Here is a 27,682-nt window from a genome sequence, read left to right on the forward strand (position 1 = left end):
GTTGTCCACATAGCATGACATCCACGTGTCTGTGAAAACTAGTTACTAGTATCGTGACTATTTGTAATGATCCCTGCATTTTGCTCTGCTTTCCTTAAAACGATGTGACAGCTGTCAGAAAAGCCTCTTCTGACTCGATTAAGCTCCTGCCAATAAACACAAATAAAACCATGCACCCTGTGTTTTCACATACAATTTCAGCCTAGGAGTTCCTCACAGGAAAAGCAGCGATACATAGTCATATACACATAGTAAATCAATTTAAGGATGTGAACGACTGTTCCCTCGGTAGGTTATGTAACACAGGGGCTAACTGTAGGTTGTCGGTCAACAACAAAAACATTAACACGAAAAATAGCTTTTAAAAAGACCCCCCCAAAAATAAGAAAGGATAAATGGACAATTCAGGTATTACACAGCAATCACACCCCGAATCACACATACAACCTAAATGTAAAATGACTCAGCAAGGTACTGCAGTTTTAAAACACAATTTGCACATACCCATCAGCTCTTGTCAAAACGTGGAAAGGACACAAAAACAATAAGAAGAATATTTTGCTTTTCATTTTTTACATCCTTACGTTACACTACACTGCAAATCTGCCAGACTTCTCGATTTTTCTAGTGTGAAAACTGTATCATTTTGGGGGTTATTCCACACTCCACTGTGTCGGACATCTGCTTCTGTTTAAAAGAAAATGATATAAAAGGCATTCCGGATGTAAGACGTTATGTAAAATAAAACCGATTTACCTGTGAATAAACCAAAATTAGCAAATGAAATAGCACAGTAGGAAAAAAAAGTCAGTTTGAAACGGTGAAGCACAACAACAAAATCTTTCTTATTTTTCCCTTTTTTTTTCTTTTCTGGAAACAACACAGTGCTGAGGAAGACCCGCCTTGTCGGAGCTCTCTGACCACACCGATAGGCGCACGGCAGTCCAGGCTAACTCGCCATTCGCGAAAGACCTTGTCGGTTTAGCGAGAGCTGATAAATGCACTTCCTTTTCGGCAGTGTTTCAGTTTCCTGGATTGCTTAAAGAAAACGTTGTGGGATCAGAAACTTAGCGTAGAGGACTGACTGGCTTTCGCTTTTTTTTTTTGTTGCCGTATTTTAAAGGGGAATTACTGTCAACGCAGACTGGTGCCTGGGCTGTAGGTTTTCTTATGAAAACTATCATGATCCTGTAGAAAAAGAATGAAAAAAAAGACGTTGTGAACGGTTCAATGTAGTTTTAATGTGTAACAGTGGGTTTATAAGAAACATCCTGTGGCTATGGGTAACAGTGATGAGATCTATTCACTTCTACTTGTCCAGTCCACCTACTTTGAAATCTGTGCTTTGGTCCAAAATTACATTAAATAACTAGATTTGTTTTCCAACTCAAATCCAGTAGTTTGAAAAATCAGCTCTCATAAAGTGAACCTGCTTTTGTCGGCAGATATCATTTGGTCTGTATTTTCACTTTTATTATTTTAAAAACGTACTGTACCTGTAGCATTTTTTACTTCAGAATGATTTTATGGTTAGTTTGGCGGACGTTTCTGAACAGGTAGGACGTACAGTGTGAATAGGCAGGAGGTAACAAGGTTGCGTTATGCTGATGTCTGAAAAACAAAATACAGGTGTCCAGGAATCATTGAGGTTAAAGGATAGTTTGGTTTGCATAGACTTTCTCGTGCACACTATTTTTCAGTGGACATATTATGGCAGCCATATCCCATAGAAATAGATACTGACGTGCACCTTTTTTTGGAAAACAAATGAGGTTAGACTGACAGATGACTGAAAACAACAGTTACAGTTCACTAGTACCATACCACACGTCAGTGGCTATGTTGTGCTAGAAGCTGTGAGTTTTAACCTGTCTGCTGTTTTTTATTATTATTTTCTTCTTTTACACAGAAGGAATGCATTACAGTTCAGTTTGGCCAAAGCACTGAGTTGAATGTCAAACAACAACAACAATAATAAATATACATATTTACCTGCTTATTGTTATGCTGTTTCTTCTTTTACTTTTTTATATGAATAGTTTTGCTGTTCTTTTTTGTGTTTTTCTGCACGTGGTGTTTTCATGGTAGGAAAGAGCTTGCTTGCCTATTTGTTGCTCTTTAAGCTGGGTACTCTACAGTACTTTTGATCTCCTACGGGGTCCAAAGGATTTACTGAATGATTTTTGTTGCTTAAATGTCGAGCAGAAAATGGAAATTTCGGAATTACTGAGCAATCCCAATATCATAGTAGTTGAACGACTAACAAGCCTGAGCAGTCTATTTAAAAGCAATTTGAGGAGACAGATGGTCTTGAATAATGATATGTTATGTAGAAACTACATTAGAACATCAGGCACAGCACAAAAATGTTGCATATTTACAATCCAGTGTACATCTCTGAATTTAAAATAAACTAAAACATTTCTAACACCCAATATGATATTACAATCAATTGAAAGGTTTTCTCTTATTTAAACATATCACTTACAGGAATCTGGTGCATGATTGTCTTTTTTTTTGACAGGGGACAACATACAAAAGGTTACACGAGGTGCAAAATGAAAAAGTGAAAGAGTTTCTAACACTTGCAGCTCCTGGGAAGCACATGGGACATTTGTCCTGGACTAACGTGACAACAACGTTCTGAAACTAAAGTTATTATTTGTGTTTATATTTCTATTTCTTCTCCAAATATTACGATGCTTTTTAGCAATCATCTGTGATTTTTCAGCTTTTTGTCCAACACGGGGCTGTGGGGTGCCAACTTGTGGGCAAGCAACACAAGGAGACAGCCTGGACAAGACAGCCGGGCCAATTTTCTTAGAAGCCAGTTAACCTGCCAGTATGTCTTTGGACATACTGAACATAATATATTAATTAACTATTACATTTAGGCAATCTATGGGTGCTACTCAAAGTCCTGATAGCAGGCTAACGGATTCACATTCATATGCATCAAGCCACCCCTGGAATACGAGCAGAGAACGTCAGTTTCCTACTTACCAAGCTTCTCCCTCATCCAAGCATGCTTACATATGAATATATGAATTTACTCAGGGTAGCCTGCAGTGATTCAGTGCTAAGCCTATAGTACACATCAAAAGAAACCTTCAGTGCTTTCTATGCTACTAGAAACTAATTGTATAGGTTTTGAATAGTACTTAATATTTCTGGCATCATTTTTGACTCCTTCATGACTGACTGCAATGCACTAAGGTGAGTTTTGACTCTTGCATAAGTACTCATTAACCAGGTAACGAGGTGCTTAAACCTGGTTGAATGCCAGGTCTGGTGAAGATCAAGAAGGAGGAATCCATAAAGGAACTGATATTTGCCACTTATCAAAACAACGTCATCTTAATATCATCAGGAGGAGGCGGGGGAGTCTAGGTGCTTCAGAACGTCCCTTGCAGTGATAGATGGCAGCCTGACTCAAATACTGATTACTGAGCCCCTCTTGTGGACTTTCCAGCTGTACAATGCATCTCCTCCTGCTGCCTGGTTTTCTTTTGAGATGGGAATGTGACAGATATTCTATGCAAGCCCTTTGAACACTGTGGTTGTAGCTGGGATGACACGTTGCGTCTAAGGCTCAAGCCCAGTGTCCAATGTGTCCAATGCACAGACTTGTGTGTCCAGACTACACAACTATAGGACAGAATCTGCAACCTGGTGTAAACTGCTGTGGGTTTTGCAAGCGTGCAGCTTGCTCTTAGCAATGGTCACACAAACTACCTGTGGCTTTACAGCAGACCCCTTATGTTAATTATGTTCTGATTATGTTTATCATATTAGATTATGTGAATCATAATCATAAGTTTACCCGTGTTATGTCATTTCAATAAGATGTCAGTACACCTGCTACAAAAAAGATCAAAAGCCATTTTCCTGATAGCACTGTGAATCTGTTGCCATTGCAAGTTTCTCTTCATGCTCAGTATACAGAACGTCTCTAGCCATCACCTTTTTGTGCATCTTCCAATGGGCATGTTTCGAACAATCAGTTACAAGTGCCACCAATACATACAAACAAAAAAACACCTAAACATTTTCAAATGAAAAACAATTAGACTAATAAAGCAATTGAGACCACATGATGGTGTAGTAGCCCAATGGAAGATTGGTAATTTCCAGAGACTCCATAGGAAGATTCAAAGACAGGAGATATCTCATCTGGTATGAAGTGGTTTCACTAACTGTATCACTGGGTAGTTGTTTGGAGTGCATACTCTCACTCGGGTTTGATTTTGGGTTTTGTGGGTGCATGTAAGTGTGGAATGCTGGGAAGGAGGACGTTATGATCAGGAGTAGGGTTTGTGATGGTACAGACAGAGCAACTGGCTACTGAACATTGTTTTGAAATTTTGTGAACCATTTGTCCTGGTTGTTAAGCAAGGTGGAATTTTCATGAGATCTTTCATAGATGGGAATGGGGGGTGAGTAATATATTTTCTATGTACATACTGTACATCTGGATTTTGTGACATAAAAGGGTCTAGTGTGTTTAAAGATATGATTTAAAAAAATGTATAGTACGGGATGCTACATGCAACTATGGAACAGTACAGTCAAGACAAAGCTTTGTGCCATCCAAAAAAGAAATTTGCATCATAATAAAGGGTTTGTGCTTGTTCATTACATCATGTAATAAGATATTTTATTAAGATTTAGAGGGATTCACTTATTATCTTATTCTGTTCCCATGAAATGAAGGATTTATGAGTTCTCAAGTGCCTTATTTATCCTTTTAAAGTTAAAAAAATGTACAACCTGACGCTTCTGCAGTGTTCCTTTAGATATTTTGACGTAAGAAACGGTGACCTTTGACCAACCATTAAGTCAGTCATTTGGAGACACTTTGAGAAGGCCATGCATTTGTGCCACCTCCTATGTGCAATTAACCCTCATAATTCATCACTCATGGCGTGTTAATTGCTTGATTGTTATAGAAATGGTTTTATTTCCAGTTAGTTTCTTTTCTATTGTCCAAGTGCCTGTATATCACCCACATTTCCTTTTCCTGAATCTATGGAACATGTCGATGAGTAGAAGAGTCAACATGGCAGGTGATTTCAGAGAGGAGATGACTGTCAACTTGGGTTACTAATGTTATTGTGAATACACAACAATTCCATCTTATGACTTATTTAAAAATCTTATACAAATCTCTTTTCTAATTCCACACAAAACAAAATCAGGCCAAGCAAGGTTACTGCTTAAGATCACTGCACTGTAATGCTTAACAGCAATGTAGGTCTCACTGTTTTGAAATGCACAATTTTAATTTCTGAGTTGTTTTTTGTTTGCAATTTCTGTATTTTGGTTATTTCCTTAAGCTACAAAATGTGTGCCTCGGGGCAAAATATCTTTTATTTTATTTAACTGGATTGAATGAACTCTCCTTGCATTGAGTGGAAGACGTTCTGTTTTCTTTAAGAGATGCAAGGCTAGAAAAATGAAAAAGAAATGGATGTGGTAAAGGGCAGCATGACAACACGGTAGTTAGCATTGCTGCCTCACAACACTGAGGCCCCGCGTTCAAAATCTGGACCTGGGATGCTATCAGTGTGAAGTTTGCGTGTTCTCCCCATGTTCATGTGCTTTTCCTCTGGGTGCTCAAGTTTCCTTCCACAGTCCACAAACATACTGGTAGGTTGATTGGCTTCTAGGAAAAATTGGCCCTGGTGTAATTGTGTGAGTGTCTGTGTCTCTCTGCCTGGTGTCCTGTTGGAGCTGTTGCTTGTCAAGATGGACTCTGTGACCCTGAATTGGAAGCCATGGTTAGAAAATTGATGGATGGAAATGGATCTGGTGGTGGTGGTGAGCCCTGAGAGCACAGGTTTTATCAATTCCAGCCTGGGCTACATCATACATTGCAGAACAGGTGGATACAATTCAGCCAGGATACCCATGGTTTACCATGGAACAGCTAATCCTGTGATAAACAAGCCCTGGAGGTAACTGACTTGTCAGTGAGAGCCGCATAACTCCTCCAATTCATGCCACCTCTGCTGCAAGCCCTGCTCACACATGATTCTAACAAGGACAGTTTTCAGACAGAAGTGGCTCCTATACTCCCTACGCTGGATTTAGAATCATAGTAGCAAAAGCTGAGCTCTTTAACTGCTGGAGAGTTGCTTTTTGAAATACAGTACATGAGTGGTTTAATGATTGTATTACAACTTCAATAGCAAATAGCAAGTACAAAAATACATGTCAAAACCTAGCAACCACAGGAGCACATTATCACCATATTTGACAGGAACTACATCATAATGCAGGTACTGTATATATCCAAAGTTACATATTACATGCGTAAAAAGACCAGATTTCCAGAAGTTTGTGTTCACTGTTTAGTGAAATGTGTGGCTTCATTCAGGAATGGCATCATAATTTACAATGAGAGATCACACAAATAGCAGAGCACCAACACTTCAGTCTCCATCTGAATTAGGGTATTTGTATTAAATGTCATAATGCTAGAGAAGATAGGAGAGATTGAAATTGAGGCATATTATTCCTGGTTCTTAACATATAGTCCAATGGGAGTTTGGAGAGTATCTCATTTATTTATCTTTGTTTTTAATTTAAACAAGCACAAATATAGGCTGATATTTAAATAGAAGGGGGGGGAGCAAGGTTTCAGTAATGACATTTAGTTTTTTGTGTTTGTGGGTAGCCAGAAAGTGAGATTTGCAGAATAATTTCTTCAACTTATTTTCAATTGATGTATTACTTTTCAATGCCACATATGAGAAGAACATTTATTCTTAGTCCATGCAGTCCTTATGTTTTATTTGCAGAGCAATGCCAGGATTTTATAGGCTGTATTTCTAACTTAATCAACTCATGGCAAAAATTGTGTACATTTCTGAAAAAAAAATATAATTGTGTGTGTTCTATATTGTCAAAGCATGCTAAATGTCAGATGGGGACACTTGATGAAATGAGAGACAGCAGCATTCCCAAAGCAGCACCAAAATAAAAAGGAGCAGTTTGTTAGGATGATGAATTGACCGCAAGGGAAATTAATGAGACTTTACTAATGCATAAACAGAACAAATTCTGCATTTTGGATACCTAATGCTTGGCTGGAAATGCATGTATCTGCTACCTGAGGACACTGCTAATGTATCTACTTGAACTCCTGAAGCAGGATTCTAGAAAAGACAGTTATTTACCTACTGTATATATCAAGAAAAACATACACGTTATTTACCTGGATAGACCATTAAAAAAACCCACCAAGCTCAAACGTGATTTGTTCTGCGTTACGCGGATCTTAAAATAAGATTTCTGTTTCTAGATTTCCATACAGTGTTTATATCACAGTTGTGGTAACTGTGTTGGAATTGAAAAGACTTCAAACCGATCACAAGAGCCAGAAGACAGCACAATTGATGAATTCTAGACTTCAGGTAGAGGATAATGAATTACCCAGGAGCAAATTGCCAACATAGGTAGTAGCAGAGTAGAAAGTATGTTTTATCACTGTCACAGACAAATGGGTGCCCATTTTTCCATGTCTTTCATTCAAAGTGACTCATAGCTACATGTCCTCAAAAACAGTCCAATCTCCATCCAAATTGTAAGAGCAAAGACAAAGGGAACTCACAAATGTTGAGCCCATAAACCATTTAATTATCTCTCTTTTTTTCCAAGGAGTGCTAGTGAGATTATGCAGTAAGATATGAGAACCTGCATTGAATTCCTCGTATATCTGGCCACTGTTTTAACTTATTCATCTTTCTATTATGGGTGAGTTCATCTGATAGGGGTTATAATTAGCCTAATCTGCAAGACTTTGTGATCTAACATAACTTTACAGGAGCCATTGATTATCGTTTGTTTAATTTGTAAGCATAACAAAACTTTACAATAACACATACAGTAACATTATTTTATGAAACACAAGAAATAGTAATAGGAATAATGATTAATAAGAATAACCATTTCCCATTAATTAAAATAAGCTTATCATCTGTTATTTTATAATTATTCACTGTAATTTGCAAAAAGTCTTCTTATGAAATCAACCAGTTAGCAGATTAGTTGGTCTGCCTATTTGTAGCAGAAAACAGAACCAGCTGATCAGCAGCATAGTTTCCAGTGCTCAGTAATTCAGCAAAACTATTCATCTTTGCAAATGTGTACTTAATCTACACTATTTTTTTATTTGAGAATGCTTTTAAAAATATTACTTTTCTTCATGCTTTTCTCACATTTTATAGCATAATTAATTATTTTGTAGTCCACATAATTGCGGCATTTATCAGCACTAATGCAAAAAAGTGAAAATTCCAGGATAAAGAGCAGAATTAAATAGGACGTAAAAAAAAACTCCTGTACATTTTTACATATGGATCCCTTTTCCCTAAAAATGTTTTCTTTGTAGTGAAAAGATATTTAAAAGCACTGAAATGGACCAAGTTGTCATATTGAATATTAAATATTGAAGGGTAAAAGGCACATAATTCACCTTCAAAAATGCCTGAAAATCAAACTCATTTGGTTGCCATTGCTGTTTATGTGAACTTGGCTAACAGAAATTTCCAGGTGAACTATACGTTGGAGCTGTTCTGCTTGGTGGAATTGTCTATCATCTACCCTACCCAGTTGGAAACTTGCAGGTTCATGAGCATGTCTGGGTCACTTGCTCATCCATCCAATCTTGGCAGCACTTGGCTTACTGGCCCCTGCCATTTGGTTGCCAGCTGTCTAATGTCAAAGCCCAGATTCAAAATGACTCTTAGTCTGGACTACAGAGTTCAAGAGACTAAATAGGCCACCAACAATCAAGTGGAGTTTTGATACAATCAAGCACTGAGCTAAATATAATCCTTAACTTCACTTCATTTTAAAGTGAATGCAAATATTTTTCTCTCTCTTTTTTGCAAATGATATTTTGTTCCTTTCAATGTTTCCAAAATAGAACAGAAGGCTAATGAACACTCCAAGTCAGATTAATATTATTTTAGAACTTGAACACTTGTAATCCAGTTTAATGTCTAATAACTGTTCTGGATTGTGTGTGTGTGTTTTTTTGTGGTATACATCCTTAAAGGGTAACTGCAATGCTATTTTTATATATTGGGGTTTGAAAGAATCTGCATTGATGAGGGCATTTCAAACCAAAATAAAAGTAACATGTAAAGAGCAACTTGTAAAACCTCCAATTTATTGCAAAATAGAAAAAATGTCCAGGTATGTGCGATTCAGAACAAAGCAACATTTGGTGACATGATGCGGCCTATATAGAAGCAGGCTTGGGAATACATCTCTTCTAATGTTTCTCTCGACAGTTTTGGGACAGTACAAATGAAAAAAAGGCTCACATTACTTCCCTCCTGCACTCCTGTAGTACATAGGGGGTACATGGAGGTGGAGTGGTGGCACTATGGCTAAGGATCTGCACCTGTGGCTAGAAGGTTGCTGGTTCAAATCCTGTGGCTGGCAGGGAAATCCTACTCTATGAAGTCCCTAAGCAAGGTCCTTAACCTGCTCCACAGTTGCTGTATAAAGCTTCCCGCTTTATACAGAGTTTATTACAGCATCTTGCAATGAAGAATGTGTAATAAACAGAAGTGTTTTTTAATTCTGTGTGTAGATCCAGCTGAACTTGTCTTAGAGTTAGTTTGGATTCCCTAGGTCCCCCACATGCCTGTGTCCAGTCTCGTAGATCTGACAACAGCGAACTTGTCCTTTTCCTGACATTGGGGCCCAGAATTTTGCATTCTGGAGTTTTCGAGAATAATGATTCCCTGTAACACAGACCCAGCTATGAGGACATCGCTTTGGACGACATAGACTTTACAAGGAGCCATGACTCATCGCAGCACCGACTTGCGAAATGACAAAAAAAAAACAGCTTGAGAGGTCAGGTGTTCGGCGTCTTCATATCTCCCAGGCTGCAACAGTGGTTGCGAGTCAATATAAAAATGGGCTTCCAAACTGGTGAGCTCAAAACGGGAAAAACAACTGGCGATTCCTGATATCTAGGTTGTAGGACATTTAATATCTGATTATTTCATTTTTTTCACGTCAATTATTTTTAATGGCTAAAAGGTCCATTACCTGTTTCTTTCTTAGAGGAAATGTACTTAGAATGGAGCGGCCTCTGCTGGTGGGATATGGTAGTGCATCTTGATTACTTAATGAGAGCTATGGATTGCCTCACAAGCAGGCCTGATCCTGGTATACAGGAGCTGTTGTGGTGGGTGCAGTGAAGGAGATGTTAGTTTGAACTTCATGTTAAAAAAAAAAAAACACTCACCAGACATGACTATTTGCAATCCACAAAATATATATTTTTTTAAAGGTTATGCTTAAAAGTATACATCTCTTGGACGTTCTGCTTTCACTGGCAAATAGCTGAGGACCAAGATATTCTGGCATGATTTGGAGAAATCAACTGTGATTAACATATCATGTTTTTTTTTACAGCAATGTTATTGATTCTGCTCCAGATTTAACTTTGATGCACAGCCCAGTTTATCAGTGGATCTGGCTACTGCTCAAAGTTAAATTTAAAATACTCATCTACCTGCAGCAGCATGGTGGTGCAGTGAGTAGCATCACTGCCTTGTAGCACTAGAGCCCTGGGTTCAATTCTGGACCTGGAATGCCGTCTGTGGAGAGTTTGTATGTTCTCCTTGTGTTCATGTGGGTTTCCTTCCCTTGTCGTCCTTTGTCTGAAAACACACTGGTAGGTTAATTTGCTTCTGGGGAAATTATCTCTGGTGCAAGTGTCTGTGTCAGTGTTTGCCCTGTGGTGGACTGGTGTCCCAAAATGTCTTGTGCCCATCTCTTGCTGGTACAGGCTTGGCCCCCATGATCCTGTATAGGATGAAAAGGTTAGAAAATGGGTGGATGAATTATATACAGTACGTGCCGTTCAGTACGTTGTCATTTAACCTTAAAACTGGAACAACTGCATCTACTCACAGATCAAAATCCACTTTGTCACAAGTCAAAACCATCATCATTGGCCAATTGCAGGACGCTTTTGCTTTTCAGCATTACAGACGTACATACAGTATAACACAAGCAAAGATGCACAAAGTCATGGTGTCTTCAGATCTTCATTACAACCAAACCCCCCTGTCACATAATTGTGCCAATAGCTCTGAAATGGTACAACGGTACTCAGGTACAAATGCAATTTAGAAACACCTATAAACCAGCCATCATTCCTCTGGACACTAGCTGGAAACCTGAGCACCTGGTAAACCCATATGAACACAGATAGTACATGCAAACTCCACACAGAAGGTGCCCTAGCTGGCAACTAAACCAGGAACACCAGAGCTGTGAGGAAGCAGTGCTCACTGTGACTCTAGCCAAGGTTGATGTGACTGTTACCAACTGCAGGCTTACAAAAAAACCTCAAAGGTCTATATTATTGTGCAGAGTTCAGGACAAATGTTCCCTGTTGTGTCTTTAGGAATTTTAATGTTTCCTACGCTAATGGATTGTTTAGCACCACTAGTCCCACTTTAACTCCTTGACTGGTTGTTGTACTTATAACTGAGCTATATATTGTTCATTATGTGAATTCTTAATTTGCAATTTTCTCAGATGGTATCTCATTGCGCTTATCTCACCAGTGAGCCTGCGCTGTTACCAGATGACCCTGATGTGGTGCTTTAGCTCTACTTTATGTTATGTGGACTTTGTAGGATGTGAGAAAGCCTAAGGCTGATCTTGTGGTTTTCACTGGACATTCATGAGTTAAATTTTTTTCACTCCCATGCTGGGAACTCCTTACACTTCCAAACTAGGAACTAGAAAAATAAAAAAATGACGTTTTCAAATCATATTAATTCGAATAATGCATTTCTGTGAACCATAGAGCTCTGCTGTAAATTTGCACTCATGGTTTGTATAGGCAGCAAATGGTTACATCATAATTAAGTGAATTATTAATAAATTTCATATCAATGACACACTTTCCCCTTTTGAGGATAATTTCTAATAAAATGACTGGAATCCTGTTATTTCATAATGGTACAGATATGTTACAGTACTGCCATCACAGACGAACATGTTATTTAGGTAGTAACTTTGTGTTTCAGGACAATCTCATCTTACAGCTAAATTTAATTTTACCATGTTTTAAATGTTACTCAGGTATCAGAAAGTCCAAAGTTCCAGTGACTCTATACAGTTTTATAAACCTAATCTCTGACTTCTCTGCCCTCTCTTCTCTTTTCTTGCCTCTACAGATCACTACCTGCCGACATTGAAATGATCTAAAAAATTATATAATTGTAAACCATTTCATTATAACTGTAATTGTCTTTATTCTTTAACAATTCCAATAAAAACAAAGTCGGCATGCTATTTTAAACCAAAGAATATTCAATGCTCAGTCATCATAAAAAACACTTTTTTCTTGATTGCACTAAATTGGATATCAACTATCAGCTAGTTTGGTCTCACTAAGATTTAATTATTTTTCTTTTTAACTTGTTTGGAAAATACGGGAAATTCAATTGTGCTATAAACTGCCTGAAATATGATTAAATTCCATTTGTATATAATATAACCTATGTGTTTATCATTATTAATTCCTTTTCAGGTTACAATGTTTAATGGTCTGTCATGTTTCTAATATCATATATTTTGTAATGCTTATTGAAGAAATGTTCTTCATCTAAAGTTTGAAATTGTTTAGACCTAAACCAAATGGAACACAACTTGCAATTCTTAGGCTGTTCTTTAAACTTCATATGCTCGCATGCAACTTTATTGCTCGTCCTCCTTTATTTAAGCTTAAAAAGACACTGTGGGAGCCTTTAAATTATTGTAGGGTCGATACGTCTAATTAATAGCGGATAAGAAAGGAAAGAATACAATTAAATGAGAAGAGAATCATTTTCTAATTTAATAGGAGATCATTTATAAAGATCAACGAGCTGAAGGGCATTGAATGATTTCATTGATATTTCACTAAATCAAGCACAAAGAGCATGGCTTGAAAGCCTCAAGTTGGGCTCTCCAAACTAAATAATACTGCAGTCAGACGAAAGCTTTCTTTTCAGGAAAATTAGTTCAATAATTACTTAAACAACTCCCAACCAAATTCCTATGCAATTACTGTTACAATTGGATTAAGTCCTCTGCTTAATAAAATGAAATCCTTCAAGGTCATTCTCAGAAAGGAATAAACTTGGAAATGTCTTACACGGCAAATTAAATTGATAAAATGATTATGAGCTACAAATGTGTTTAAAAGCAGTTTCTATACGTTTGAAGACAGCAGCCTTTTGTGCCAATTTAATTGAAGGTATTTATTGCAATAAAAGAGACAGAGAGGGTCCTCTTAAATTGCCTTTTCATAATGAACACATTTACAGTGGGTAATTAATATATAAACTATTCCGATTTGTCACTTTGATTTGTATTTTAGTTAATTGTGAAAGTAATTACTGAGCAAATTAACAGCTTTCAGAGAAAGACCAGGGTTTGGGGTCTATTTCCATCTCAGGGTGCAGAAAATTAATTTTTCCCAGCTGTTGATGTGATGAATAAAAGCCATAAATCTCCGTGATTGGTGCAGGCCAAGACTAAATGGCTTCATATTTCACTTGGGGTTTAATAGAAATATTCATGCGCTCTCTTAATGAAATTAAACCTAAGGAGGAGGGGACAAGGCAAAGATAAACTAGGGTGGCTGTTAAAGACGCAACGGATCCTTTTAGGAGAAAATGAAATGTTAAGAACAATTTATTGAAACTGTAACGTTAAGAAACCAATGATATAGTAAAAAAAAATCCCCACCTTTTAAATTTAAACCGAAACATAGAACAGCGGTCTTTAAAGGACGAATATACTTCAACGTATCTTAGTTTTGGAAACCTAATTATGCGTTTTAATACATTTTATACCTCCATTTGAGAGAAATTAGATTACATATGAAACGTTCGACGCATCACTTCGATGGCTTTTGTAAAAGTAATAAATGGTGATTTATAGTTTTCAGTTACTGCTTACTTTTAGTTCATTAAAAAATCCCAAACTCATAAAACCACTGTATGAATGAAGCGTTTTTTCCGTTAAAAAACAATAGTAATTTAAAAAAAAACAATAGTAATTTTTTAAAAAACACAATAGTAATTAAAATGAAAATAAACACTTAAAACGCTTTCAAATAAAATGTAGTCTACACAAGTTCAAGATTAAAAATCCAAATCATTTTACTTAATAACTCAATGCCCAACCATTCATTCGAGATGTAGGCCTATTTTAGATCATTTGCATTTCGACACAGCAATTCAATATTCTAATTCTAAAGTAGACAGTTATTGAATCTAAATTCCACCGCAACTGCCAAGACTAAATTATACATTTCTTAATAACAACTTTCTACGTAGGAATTTTTAAATCAACAAGCAGCCACTGTGCTTGCACTATATGATTGACTATCGACATTCGTATTTAAACTGGGTCACTTTTTTGCAAAGTCGATCTCGTTTATTCCTAAAGCATCGCCAGGAAAAGAGAAAAACTATCACATAAGCAGAAGGCTAATGACCGGTATTTAAGGTTATCTATCCAGTTTAGTCTGAGAACATCCTTATGTGCTCGTTTTCGAATTGTTTGGCTCTAAACGTAATTGATATTGTTTTAATGGGATTCTGAATTTAAATCAAGGACTTTTTAAACGTAAAACAATCTCGATTCCAGACACATACTGTACCCAAAAGGAATCATCCTACACCCTAACCCTAACCCTACCCCCCCCCCAAAAAAAAAACATTTAAAAATATTTTCAAATGATTATTTCTAAATGTGGTCGAATACCAAGTGAGTTTGGAATTAAACCGTAATCCAGTTGTTAATGTTACTGATCTGTGTGACTTGTTGATTTCCCATGAGCAAACAAGTCTTTGATGCCGTCCCGGAGAGAGCGGTTAGCTGATGAATTGACAAAAACTAATCAGCTTTATTGGGAGACAGGTTAAGGGCAACAGGGTGTCGATAATTCTCATCCTGACCTCTTCATCCATTAAACTGAAGTGGCTGATTAGAGCGAGGGGACCCCCAATACATTGTGCGTGCACAATTGCTTTCATAAACACACCATTATTACAAGTCCACTATACATAAGTAATTCGAAGAAAGGAAAAAAAAAACAGCCAGGGGATGTCACATTTATCACTTAGGCTTATATATCACAATCTCATTTACTAAATGTCACAGTGCAATGTCTTCAGTTTTGATAACCGCTGGAAGTGTCCTAATGTTATTAGCTATAAATTGCGAAAACAATGCGGATTACAAGAAAATATCGCATGTCTGGACCGGTCTTCCCATAGAACCACCACTCGCATAGGCCTACAGTAAAAAAAAACAGTCATAAATAAATCTGGGGCAGGCTAAATGTCTTAATGGAGTAGATATTTGCAATGGTAATCATTCCCATCTAAACCTTTTCCTAAAAAAAAAAACAGATGACTGGTTAGGACTGAATGGTCTCTTTTTAAACCTTGGACTTTATACTCAGCGTTTAAGTAATAACATACAATTACTCCCGATTGATTACAGGCGCATTTCGTCCGTATTATAGTTCCTTGAGACTATTTATGAGCAGAAAAGAGGGACTAGTTAACATAAAAAACAGACCAATTAATATCCTATATGCAAAGATTGTTTGTGATGTTTTGCATTAAGTGAAGGTTTCATTATTAATCATAAGGAATGACAATGAACAACAACTAAACTTAGGATAATGGTAGAATATAAACCGTTTTTTACTCATTTACGCATGATGTTTGGTGTTCCCACAAACGACCAAGGTTTGTTTTCTAAATTCCTCTGGAAATGACTGTAGACAAAGAAATTAACTAGTGAAGCTCTGAGCCTTTCCCACCTGAATACTGTTCTTTTGGTCAACACAGGTGAGTAAACTCCCTTTGGACAGTTAATACAGACGTCATGAAAGGAAGGACCTACTCATCCTACATAGTGATAGTGATAGTGATAGTTGAATGCCATAAGTTTTTTTTTTTTACTTCTATCCATACTCTCTGGAGGAAATAGAAAAGGCTTACATAAATCGTTTTTTTTTAACAAAAAGAGCGCTCTTCCAGTTTAGCACTGTTACTTTCCACTTTCATCAAGTAAAATAATTTTTCGTCCCGCGCCATTTCTGTCAAACTAAGCAATGCCCTAATTATTATATACTGCGTTCCTTTTCACCTAAGTATAAAGTTGACAGAAGGTTAAAGCATAAGGGTGGCTCTTAGCTAAATTTCCCAGTTGGCCACGAAAGATCTTCGAGGGTCACAGTGACACTTTTAATGACTTCATTAGTAAGATTATTTGTTAGAATAACAAACAGCGTTTTGGGGAAGACGTAGGCCTACTCACAAAGGTGGTAATTACGCAATAAAATATAGACCTCAGAAACACCAAGCAAAATCAATCGACTAAATTAAATAAACAAAGTTACCTGTGTAGAATAACTACATTTACTTTGCATGGAAAATAAACCAAATTAATGTTATTTATTTTTTCCAGGAATAACTGCAAAAGTACTGTATAAAGCAAAGGTAAGTAGAAAGAAGAGGATTTAGAAATGTAAAAAGCGTGAAAAAACGATGCCTGAAACAAAATCCTTACTATTTTCCTAGTCTTGAATTAAATTCTAGTAAATGTAAAATGTAAGTAAAATGTAAGTCGTTCAAACTAAATGAACGCAGATCTGAAATGTTATTAAATTGATTTGGGCCGTATTGCTCAACAAAAACGAGCTCTTTAAGATTTTAGAAAGTTTTAATATTACACATTGATTCAATCGAATATATCTAAATAAATATGTGTTTTCTATGATGCATACGGATACATAGAAATGTATTTTTATTACTAAATAGCACGCTTTTGTGGATAAAAATAACCATCTTGAATAAAGACGCCTGAAGGAATGATTTCTGTTAAATTTCACTTTCATAAACGAATAAGAATTTTAATTTTTAATTTATATATACAGTAGTTACACATTAAAAGCTGCATACGGTTTATGGGTATGGATATTCAGGAAATATCCTAATATCCCAATAGTTGACAATTGTAATCTTACTTTGTTTTAAGAAATAACTTTTATTCATATTTGTATTGTATAACATGTGGCCGCATTTAATGTTAAATACGAGTTTATTTGTAATGCAAATTTCTGACAGGCACACACTGTAGATTGCACTCAAAAGATAATGAAACACATTATTTCAAATAATATCTTGTCATAAAATGGGATACGGTGAATTCTACACAGTCTGAATGAGAAACTTGTGGATGCATGACCAATCAGCATTTCAAACAACCCAGCAACACGAACAGTGAGTTTGTTCACCTGTGTAACAGAAAAGTCCTTTGTAAAATTTACAGGTGCGGAACGAGGACCCTTAAAACAATTACGAAGTGGGTGGCCTAAATACCTGCCACCTAACACCGATCGGGATACTCCAAACCTGGGATCTGACCAACCTTGGTCAGAACAATTTTAATGTAAGGACGTCTATGTAATGCGTTAAAAAACGTTTATACAGTATGAATGTTGCAATGAGGAAGGATTTTAACTGAATGATTTTATATTATTAAAACCATTTATTGAAACATGTCTGTACCTGCACATGTACCACCTAACTACCTGTATTGATGTGAAAATAAAACGTAAAAACAAAAAATCTAAAAAGAGCTAAGTTCGTTCAACTACAAAAAAAATCACTCGAACGTTTCATTGAAAGTTATTCTTTCAAGATGCCTCAGTTTACAACAAAGATGCTTATCGGACAACAAGAGGTACTTATTAATAATGAATGCGCAAATAAATGACTTTTTTTGGGGGGAGGGGTTCGTTTTGGATAAAAAACACATTATTATGTTATTTGTGAGGAATAAAACAACAGTTTGACAAGATAAAAAAAAGTGATCACGTCCATTTAGCAGTTTAGCTGCACGGTTTTGAATCGTGGTAAGGAAAATAAAATACCGGAGTAAATCAAAACGACACAGAAGGTTGATTTAGTGTGTAAGAAGTATAACCTAGGGACTTGTACCTATTCTGGGGGAGGTGGGAGCTGAGTCTGGAGTTAGTAAAATGAATAGAACTCTGAGTGACAAAGTTTACATGGTTGCAAAAGTGACTTAATTCAATGATAATTACATTTTCACAGGAAACTCTGGCTATAAAAAAGTTGTGACAAAATGACACCTTTATCCGAAAGATTGTTAAACTTCACAGACAAGCTGACTCACGTAACAAATTTGTCTCGATACAGTGGCCACACGAGGGGGTAGAATAGTTCAGAGGCTAAAGACACAGATTCTTCCTGTACTGTGAAAGAGACGTTTCCAACGTTAAAATACATCAAGACATCACCGGTTTTCTGAAATAAGATGAAACACGTGAGAAACAGATCAATGAATGCGTTACAAGAGTAAATTGCCTGTTAGATTTTTTTATGTGGACTGCTATGACATGTTTCTCCGTATTCACGCAGGCCAAACACACTACTGTACTTTTATCACTCGCACAAGTCCGGATATATTTATCACGTACAGTATCTATACGAATATATAGGTTTACACAAATACATACACATAAACAACGAGGCCTCCTCCTACAAAGTTAAAACAGTAGAAAGCATACCAAGAGGATTCATAGAAATTGTTATTGATGATTATATATAAATCACTGAAACAACAGTGATGACATGATCGGGAACCATTTTTTTCTTGCAATTGGAGTCAACTGCACTCTCATTTCCAGCATCATTGAATCTGCACTAATATCTAACCAATCTGTTGCATTCTTGACTGAGGCTTAGAAATAGAATCCTGAAAATGTGAAACCATCAGATACCCTGGGTATCCTATAATTTGCTTCAAGTCCTCTACAATATTCAGATCTTTATGACTTGTGGTAGATGTGGGACGGGAGGGGCTGGTAAGTTCGGAAGGTATGCAAAGCAGGCACAACACACCCCGTCAACAGTCAGCCGGCTGACCAATAGCATCCCTTCCAGTCAAAAACAGACAACCCATCCTCCCTACCATGAGAGCCTTCAAGTGGAAGGAGCTCCAGTCAAACAGCTCGCAATTCAGCCGAGAATCCTGCTTGTGGAAGAGGCCGGATCGTCCTCTGGTACCGCATTCTTATTGAACACGGCAGTGCCTTGATTGCTCACCGCCGCTGGACTGACGGTCAGATGGAGAAATCCAAAAATTTTCGTATCGACGCGCTCCTGGCAGTCGATCCACCGAAGGTGCAAACCTCACCTCTGGCACTAGTTACCTCTCTATCCTCTTCTTCCATCTCATCGTCCGGAAGTGTGACAGCTTCAGAGCTGAATAACAGTACAGATTCCTTAAGGACTGAGACCCCCTCTCCGCCGAGGATGTCGTCTTGCGGGCTGATCCCCAAACCGGGCTTCTTGAACGCCACCCACTCCGGCATGGTCGGATTACACCCACAGAGCTCGTCGGGCATCCCGGCTCAAGCTCTTTATGGCCACCCAATGTACACTTACTCAGCCGCTGCCCTGGGGCAGCATCCTGCCTTATCTTACTCTTATCCGCACGGTTCTCATCATCACCACTCCAGCGAACCCATCAAACTAACCGCAGGGACCTTTCAACTTGATCACTGGCTGCGAGTGTCCACTGCCGGGATGATGCTTCCTAAAATGCCGGATTTTAACAGTAAGTCCAATCATTAATCACTCTTCTATTAGTATTATTACTAAGTACTATTGCTGCTGTAAAGTTTCTTTGCTTCGGTTAGCTGTGAAACCAGGTCACTGCGCAAAACTTTCGAGACCAATCTGCGGCAGTGTTTTCGATCATTTTTTTTCGACTACTATATTGCAGATCTCTTTATGCGTAATACAGCACCGCGTTTTGGAATGGGTTTCAAGTTTCTAGGTTATGTATAGGCCAGCGATGTAATATTTACCTACACTATATTATTAATATTATCGGTTCCGGGCAAATTTATTTTCAAGTTACACGGTACAAGTGTCCATCATTTGCATTTACCTAATATATATCTTTTTTTCTCATTGACCTATTCCTGCTTCCCGATCTTTTTCAGTTACACAGTTTAATATACCGCACGAAAGTATACACTTAATGTGTTTACAGCAGAAACACACAATAAAAACGCTTTACTAAAATGTAGTCTCTCCGCAATCCATTCGGGAGCGCGGTGCTCTTTCGAGAATTGTTGTCTTACTGTATTATTCAAGAGATCGTGCAGAATATAGGCTAACTTTGTAAAACACATTTGAAGTTAAAATAGATCGAAATGAATAACAACATGAACATTGAAAACGGAGACCTTAAACTTTCATTGAATCCTCGGAGGTTAAGCAAAAATGCCACTGTAACGCTGAACAAGCTGGGGAACGATGTACTTTCAAGGGAGAACTAAAATGGACAGATAATGGACACTGCGAAAGTGACGGAGGAGTGTGAAAATCTCATCCCTCCCTCTGTTTGCACACCAGAGACTGGCTTTTTTGTTCCTTTTCATTTTAACAGATTTGTTCAAAATGAAGGAGTAAATAACATTTCCTCTGTCTAAACATTAAATTCTACGGAAATGTTACCAGTGTCAACGACGCACAGACGACAAACTGGGCGTCTTTATGAGCTGGCAGAACAATTTTTATAACCGGCGGATAACCGAAACTTTTCAAAAGTTGTTAAAGGAGTGACTACAATGTTATTTTATGATGTTTCACTCTATACCAACAGGGAAATGTTGTATAAAAACAAAATATTATATAATGATATATATCCAGCTGAAAAGCATTATACTTAAGTTATAATTTACCATAAAATTCTTAGTGTAAAAAAAGCACAAAGTAATCAAATGAATTCTACTGACGTTAAATGCGATTGACCAGGAAATACTAACATCTCAGTACTGGAAAACTGAAACTGCACTGTAGGTGAGGCCTGTTTTGACACATAAAACATATTTAAATGATACATATGTCGAATACCTCCAGGTAACGCACGGTGTTATAAATTAGTTAACGGTGAGAATGAGTGTCACGTTATAAAACTGGGAGTTGTGTTTACAAAATGGTGGGCGTACTCGCTAAACAGAGCTAATTTCTTTCCCAGGGGAAACAAATCATTTCAACCTTTAACCAATTATTTCTCTTTTTTTCTGCTGTGTAGTTAGTATTGCCCTGTTAGAAATTAGTTTGTTCCTTGGAATGAATGCCCTTACACTACGGGGTAAATATCTCATAGTGCTAAAATAATGAAAATCAAAGAACTTGCAGGAACAGCAATTTGAGCGGGTAGCCACAGAATTTAATGAATGACCTGACCACTAAATTGTAACACGAGATAAGAAGTTGTATTTTTCGTCCTTCAATTTGGAAAAGGTTTCGAATTTCTACATGGAGTTCTTATGTTATTATTGTCGTAATTAGTAGTAGCAATGTAACATTATAATACATTTGGAAACAACGTATCTAGTCATGAAAGAAATATAAATCATACATAATATTTTAAAACATCGTGACGACATTTGTTTGCTTGCTTACGCTACAATGTTTTTTAAAATCATCTTTTAATGCGTTTTTCATCCTTATGTGGCCTTCCCGCCGTGAACTTCAAGATTCAGTCATAAAGTGTAAACATTTTACAACTATCAGTAAAATAACACCATAATTCTGGGATCTGTGTCGAATTCGAAGACGAGAAAACATGGTAACCCTATTAGCGCAACTATAAACGCGGATTACTCCTCTTTTTTTTGCAGCTCAGGCGCAGTCTAACTTGCTTGGGAAGTGCAGGAGGCCGAGGACAGCGTTCACAAGCCAGCAACTACTGGAATTAGAGCATCAGTTCAAGCTGAACAAATACCTGTCGAGGCCCAAACGGTTTGAGGTGGCAACGTCTCTCATGCTGACGGAAACGCAGGTAAAAGACCCGATATGTTAGTCCCCAGTCACAGAAAGGGTTCCATCCTTACTGTTACTAAGAGTGGACTGCAGCTTCTGCGTTCGTTGGCTCGATGAAAAAAGGTTAATTCCGCACTGAAAGGAAGAAAGAATAATCAGTGTTTCTGCTTTCGAGAAAAGCTTGGGCGAGAAGAAGGCTGGCACCCAAAGGAAGGCTCAACTCCATTGTGTTTCTTCCTTCTACTTTTCTGTGCGGAAATGTAAATATACATTTTACTAAGGCTCCACAGTCGAAACGTTGTGTTTTCTTTCTTCTCTTTTCAGCATGGAATAAACCTATTACTTGTTCATTTTACATGTTACTACTACTACACTGGCAAATTACATTCGTGCGCTTAACACGTCGACGTACAAAATACACAGTAACACCTAAAGTACATTTTTAAAATCCATTAAGGGGGGGGGTGCAATGATGGACCCACCCAGAGCAATCCCATCAACAAGACTGTGTAACCAACAAGTCTACTGTATATCGAGTGGCATGTCATAAAACTGCGCTCATTTTCATCAGCGATATTTAGCTGGATGGCTGCTTCAAATATCGGTAGTGGAATAAAATGCGATATTCGCTTCCCTCTTTATCGTTATAGGGTATGCTAAAGGTTTTTCACTGTCACTGTATTTTTAAAATATTGATTATTAGGCCTGCCGCAAGCATATATATATAATATATAAATATATATGACCATATATGAAATACATTTTATTATCTGAAAGCAGGTACATTTTCCACGTATGCACTCCAAACGACCTTGTGGCGAAGCTACTGTATGTGTGCAGGGATTTACTTGTTCCGTTGTAACTATGAAACAACTGTGATTTTGTAGGTCAAAATATGGTTCCAGAACAGACGCATGAAGTGGAAGAGAAGCAAAAAAGCCAAAGAACAAGCAGCGCAAGATGCGGAAAAGCAGAAAGGGGGCAAGAACAACCAGGACAAGTCAGACGGCTACCAGGAGCAGACGGATTACCAGAAAGGCGACTCGGTCAAAAGCAGTAGAATGAGAGACTTCAGAGACAGTGACGACGACGAAGGCGAGGGCTTTCTGTACAGTTCCTCGGACTGCTCGTCAGAAGATGAAAGAAACCACAACAGACAAATTAGTCCGCCGCAATGAGACAAGGAGACAGCAAGTGGGAAAATAGTTGTACAAGGTCTTTGTTTTATAGTTCTTTAAAGTGACGGTGCTCTTTTGATTGTATGTAAGTGGCATGCATTTATTACCCGTAGTCCTCGTTAAGGGTTAATTTGCAGTTTAGCTGAAAAGCTGTACATTTCTGTTCTTGAAGAGCCGTTCTGTGCAGAAGGAAAAGGCTATGAATATGATTTCGTCAGGTATTTTACTGTTTTTCTGTCTTCAATCAAGCCATTGAATCCAGGACCTTCGGTCTCAAGTTAGAGAACGACAACAACAACAACAACAACGACAACAAAAACAACGAACACTAGTACACCGCATGTTTTAAGTGTACAGTCTAGGTCGATCATGTTTTATTTGCTTTTTCAAGGTTTCTCCTCTGCTCGGAATCCGTTTACAGAAGCGAAAGTCTACTGTCACGTTAACAAAGAACGACGTTTTCGGGAACAGTGTTACACAAAATGTAAATTCAGTTGAGACTTGAAAGGTGTTGCTTTGAAAGGTAAACACTGCTTTTAAAAGTTTTATCATCGAAACTGTGATTGTTACACATCTGTAATATTTATGTCACATTCTGTTTATGTGCAGGAAAAAGCTGTAACGTCTTTATTTTTGTATATTGTATATATAAACATGCCTATACGTCGTTCAGGTGGGTAGCTGCGTCAGCATGCGTAGGCTGCAAAGGAACAAGTACTCGGTTTATTCCATGCTGAAAAGAAGAGAGAAAACACAAAGTTTCGGCTGTGAAGCCTTCTTGCCACCTGAAGAAGGCTTCACAGCCGAAAAGTTGTGTTTTCTCTCTTCTCTTTTCAGCATGCCTATACGTATGCATGCGAAATTATTGTTTAGCTATTCCCATAGTGCAAATGGTATAAGAAATCATTTTTTTGTAAGATATAGGCTACAACGTTTTAATTTGTAGGTGTTGTTTATGTCTACAGATATAGTTTTTTATTATAAAACGAAAACATCGCATATTTACTAAACGACATTTATATATAAATATAGGGTAATGTACAAAATGATATATTTATTCTTAATGTAAACATTTTAAGTAACCCAAGAAAACAATTCAAAAATGGATTTGCATTTAAAAATACTCTTGCGTTCAATAATTTGAAAAATGGGTTATGTTATGAGTAAATGGATGAATTCGCTTGTCCTAAATAAAATAAAAAATATGAACTATCCTTTCACGTGACGATTTTTTTTTACTTGAGTTTGAATTGCTATTGAGTCCTTTATACATTTAAAAGTTTGTGTTTATTGGTTCATTCGTTTTTTTTTTATAATGACAAAATTATATACTAACCATGAGATTAATAGGCAATTGTTTTGAGAAATTAAGTAATAATTAAGGGAACATTTTTATTTTATTTTCTAGACTATAAAACCTGCGTGTAACGCGACAATACAATGAAGTGCAAACACACACTTCTCTAAACTTTATTAATTTACTATTTTTGGCAACCTGTGGTGGAGTTTCAGACATCTTTTCTGGGGCAGGTCTTGGGAATTCTTGTTAAAAGCTTTCTCGGATTGGTGTAAACGTGCATGAGAGCAAACGTTAAGTATGGAGTCAAACTGCAGAAACATTTCACACACGAGTTGCAATGGTTTTATATTAATAAACCTTTGAAACGTGTCTCATTAATCATGGGAGCCGGATGGAATATTGAGGAATATGCCGGACAGGTTAAATGTTATTGTGTTTTGGAGTAGCTCTATTCATGGTTTTGCGCAGGTTTTGCGGTGGATAGTCTGTATATCCATATTCTCTTCTTTCGTATACACTCTCTTACTTGCATACGATTACAAACCGATGAAGACGTTTTCTTACATTATTTTCATAAATAAAAAGACGGCATTTCACATTCTTTTACTTCGTTTCTAGACGTTTTCACCTTTTTCGCTTTTTATCAGTGTATATCTGTGTGTATATAAACAATCACTATACTGACGTTTAACTGAAACTAAAATACTGGCATAATTCTTCAAAAGATAAAACAGAATCTAATCCTAAATTGAATTTGAATTAGTCAGGAATTAATCACGAATGTGATTCCATTGTAAACACATGACATTTGTTACAGACCGTGCATTCTTATTTGATCTTATATTTGTGCCACTTCGGCAAGGTTTCAGCTTTATCAAAAAGACATTTGCAAAATATTAAGTTGCAAAATATTTTTTATGTCTGATTCATGTAATCGAGTAACATGATTCGATTTAGGTTCCACTAGTTGATGGTGGCAGGTTTTACATAAAACCCTTTGGAGAAACCTGCAATTGAAATCTCAAAACAGATTTTAAAATCCTGCTGTGTATGTACTATAGAGAACAGAATGAGGCATCGATTCGTATCTGTTTTGTTTCACAACTAAAAGGAAAGGTTGGATTAATACTTCGTGTTTCTACAGAAATATCCGGTGAGTTTGAAAGATAATCTTAACCATCTAATACAACACACAGGTTGTTATTGTGTACTGTGAACAGAGACAGGATATTTTTATTTTAAAAAAGACTTTGTCTGGTCATCCCTGTTCAAAATCTAAAATGCATCACAATTTACCAGTGGGAAAGTGTCATTAAAAAGGCGGTAGTTTATACAGTACTGGAATGGATAATTTAATAGCTTTTGCAGCCCTATGTAATTGAGGTCAATTTAGCAGAAACGTCGTTTCCATCTTTATTAATAACAGCCGACTTTATCTCGCCAATAAACGTAATGATCAATTTGGTCTTTGCCAAGAAGCACTCCTTCAGATCAATTAGAGCAAATTTAAATATAATCACTATCTCATCCTTTTCAGCCTTGGGCCACAGATAACAATTCATTTGCTCTGTTATAACTCGGTGTACACGGTCGCCTTTATTTTTAATTTATGCGTTTATTGTTGAGACTGGTGGTCAGTATTACGTTTTAATGAATTAATCGCTGCCTGGTTTTCACACTGGCTTTCATCCCACTTCGATGAAAGATGGCTGCTTTCTCTCTAGGAGGGTACAGAGATATAATTCAATGTATTAGTTTATAGTTCAGCGGCTGCAGGGTACATTTTAGGCTACTCAATATGTTCCGTTCGCATCTCACTTATTCATCACCTGTTCCTTTGGTCCTTTGGTCACCGTTTTAGTCTTCAAATTTAATTAAAAGAATCATCATAAGTTTCTATTGAAAAACAAATGTCAAATCAATATATTCTACACAAACGGTTGATAGTAAAATGTTCATATTTAGCGGTGTTTAGTGAGGGGTGTAAATCAAGATGAAATGTAAATTATTATTCAAGAGAATGAGAATAACAAATTGAAATTACGGGTGGACGCCTGATAAAACGAAAGCCTTTTGAGTACAAATCCTGTGATATAGAGTCAACATGCCAGTTTTCTTTTTTTTTTGAAAATTCGTACTCACTGAGTAACAATATCAATATAGCAAAGCCCATATTACTTGTTATTTCACCTCAATGATGCGAGGACCTCACCTAGTTACCCAAGTCTCTGTTGGGAAATGACGTACACCTTGACCAGGTCAGAGCCTCTATATTCATAATTATCTTATCTACTCCAAGCCTTCTGATACACTTTGTATTGTAATGTAGATGTTAAATCGACAACAAATGTGTTTGGGATGCGGTAGGTTTAAATCTTCCCACATCTTGAATACTGAACAGCAAACATCACTACTCATCTCTTCTAATACCTAAGTTCTGATGTTTCTTTACTTCTAGATAAGAGCCATTGGACCGACTTCACAGGTTAAACACTTTCGATTGAAGGTTTCTTTGTTTTGTCACGTACCTCTGCCTTTGAAGTGAAATCTCCGTAAAAGCCTGAATGCTAACAACGTGATTTTCAGACGGTGTAGATGAAGTACAGCGCTGAGATTTTTAAAGTATTAGGTAACTAAATCAGACCGTTCACATTTTAAAGCTGCAGTAAGTCTGTACAAGACTCACAAAATTCGACACTGTTAGACTCGAGTCTTCAAAATGGTGGTCTTCATAATTACAAAATACAGAATCCAGACTTGCACACTTGGTTACATTTTTATTTATAGAAACATTAAAGGTAATGGTATTGTTTAATAATGACGATATTGATTTTCATAATATTGTGAAGAAGCATGTTGCAAAACCGCATTCAATTATTTAAACTTTTAGAAATATCTGTGTCTGTGTCTCATGGAGAGCAAGCTGGGGTATGTGAAAAGATGAATTCCAAATGCAAGAAATTGTATATGGCTAATAAAGTGATCTCTTATCTTATACTGTAGTCAAAATTATAATTTTAGGATGAGCAAAATAACTGATGTCCGTTTCGATTGCCCAAGAGCGAAGGCACAAACACGAGTTTTACCAAATTACTGTAAGTCCCCTGTATTGCAAATACAGTAAGAGAATATTGCAAGATACCAAACAACACCAATGACATTTTTAAACGCAGATATTTTTGGAACCGAAAGGTCATATTAATAATAATATTAAAACACTAATATGTGTTTAACGTATATATTTTTTTTACAGAAATGATTACAAAACGAATTTTGGC

General features: G+C 36.9%; 2 protein-coding genes across 4 annotated transcripts in view; one reads left to right on the forward strand and one right to left on the reverse strand.

Annotated features, from left to right (window-relative positions):
• Positions 1-917, reverse strand: part of ube3c (ubiquitin protein ligase E3C) — a 55,603-nt gene extending 54,686 nt beyond the window's left edge. The window contains exon 1 of one of the 3 annotated variants that reach the window (XR_015940979.1): positions 757-917. The gene's annotated coding sequence lies outside the window, so the exon portion shown is untranslated. Of the gene's footprint in view, positions 1-504; positions 696-756 lie in introns of those variants that run through there. The other 2 variants (XM_088643838.1, XM_088643839.1) reach the window with 2 other exon arrangements.
• An 18,121-nt stretch (positions 918-19,038) lies between these two features.
• mnx1 (motor neuron and pancreas homeobox 1) lies at positions 19,039-24,318 on the forward strand. Its single transcript, XM_088643840.1, has 3 exons — positions 19,039-19,704; positions 21,785-21,945; positions 22,814-24,318. Exons 1-3 carry the CDS (start codon positions 19,212-19,214, stop codon positions 23,102-23,104), a joined length of 945 nt encoding a protein of 314 aa, XP_088499966.1. The 5' UTR covers positions 19,039-19,211; the 3' UTR covers positions 23,105-24,318.
• The last annotated feature ends 3,364 nt before the right edge of the window (positions 24,319-27,682 follow it).

This window comes from Lepisosteus platostomus, chromosome 8 (genome assembly GCF_059453375.1).
Source record: "Lepisosteus platostomus isolate fLepPlt1 chromosome 8, fLepPlt1.hap1, whole genome shotgun sequence".
NCBI lineage: Eukaryota > Metazoa > Chordata > Actinopteri > Semionotiformes > Lepisosteidae > Lepisosteus > Lepisosteus platostomus.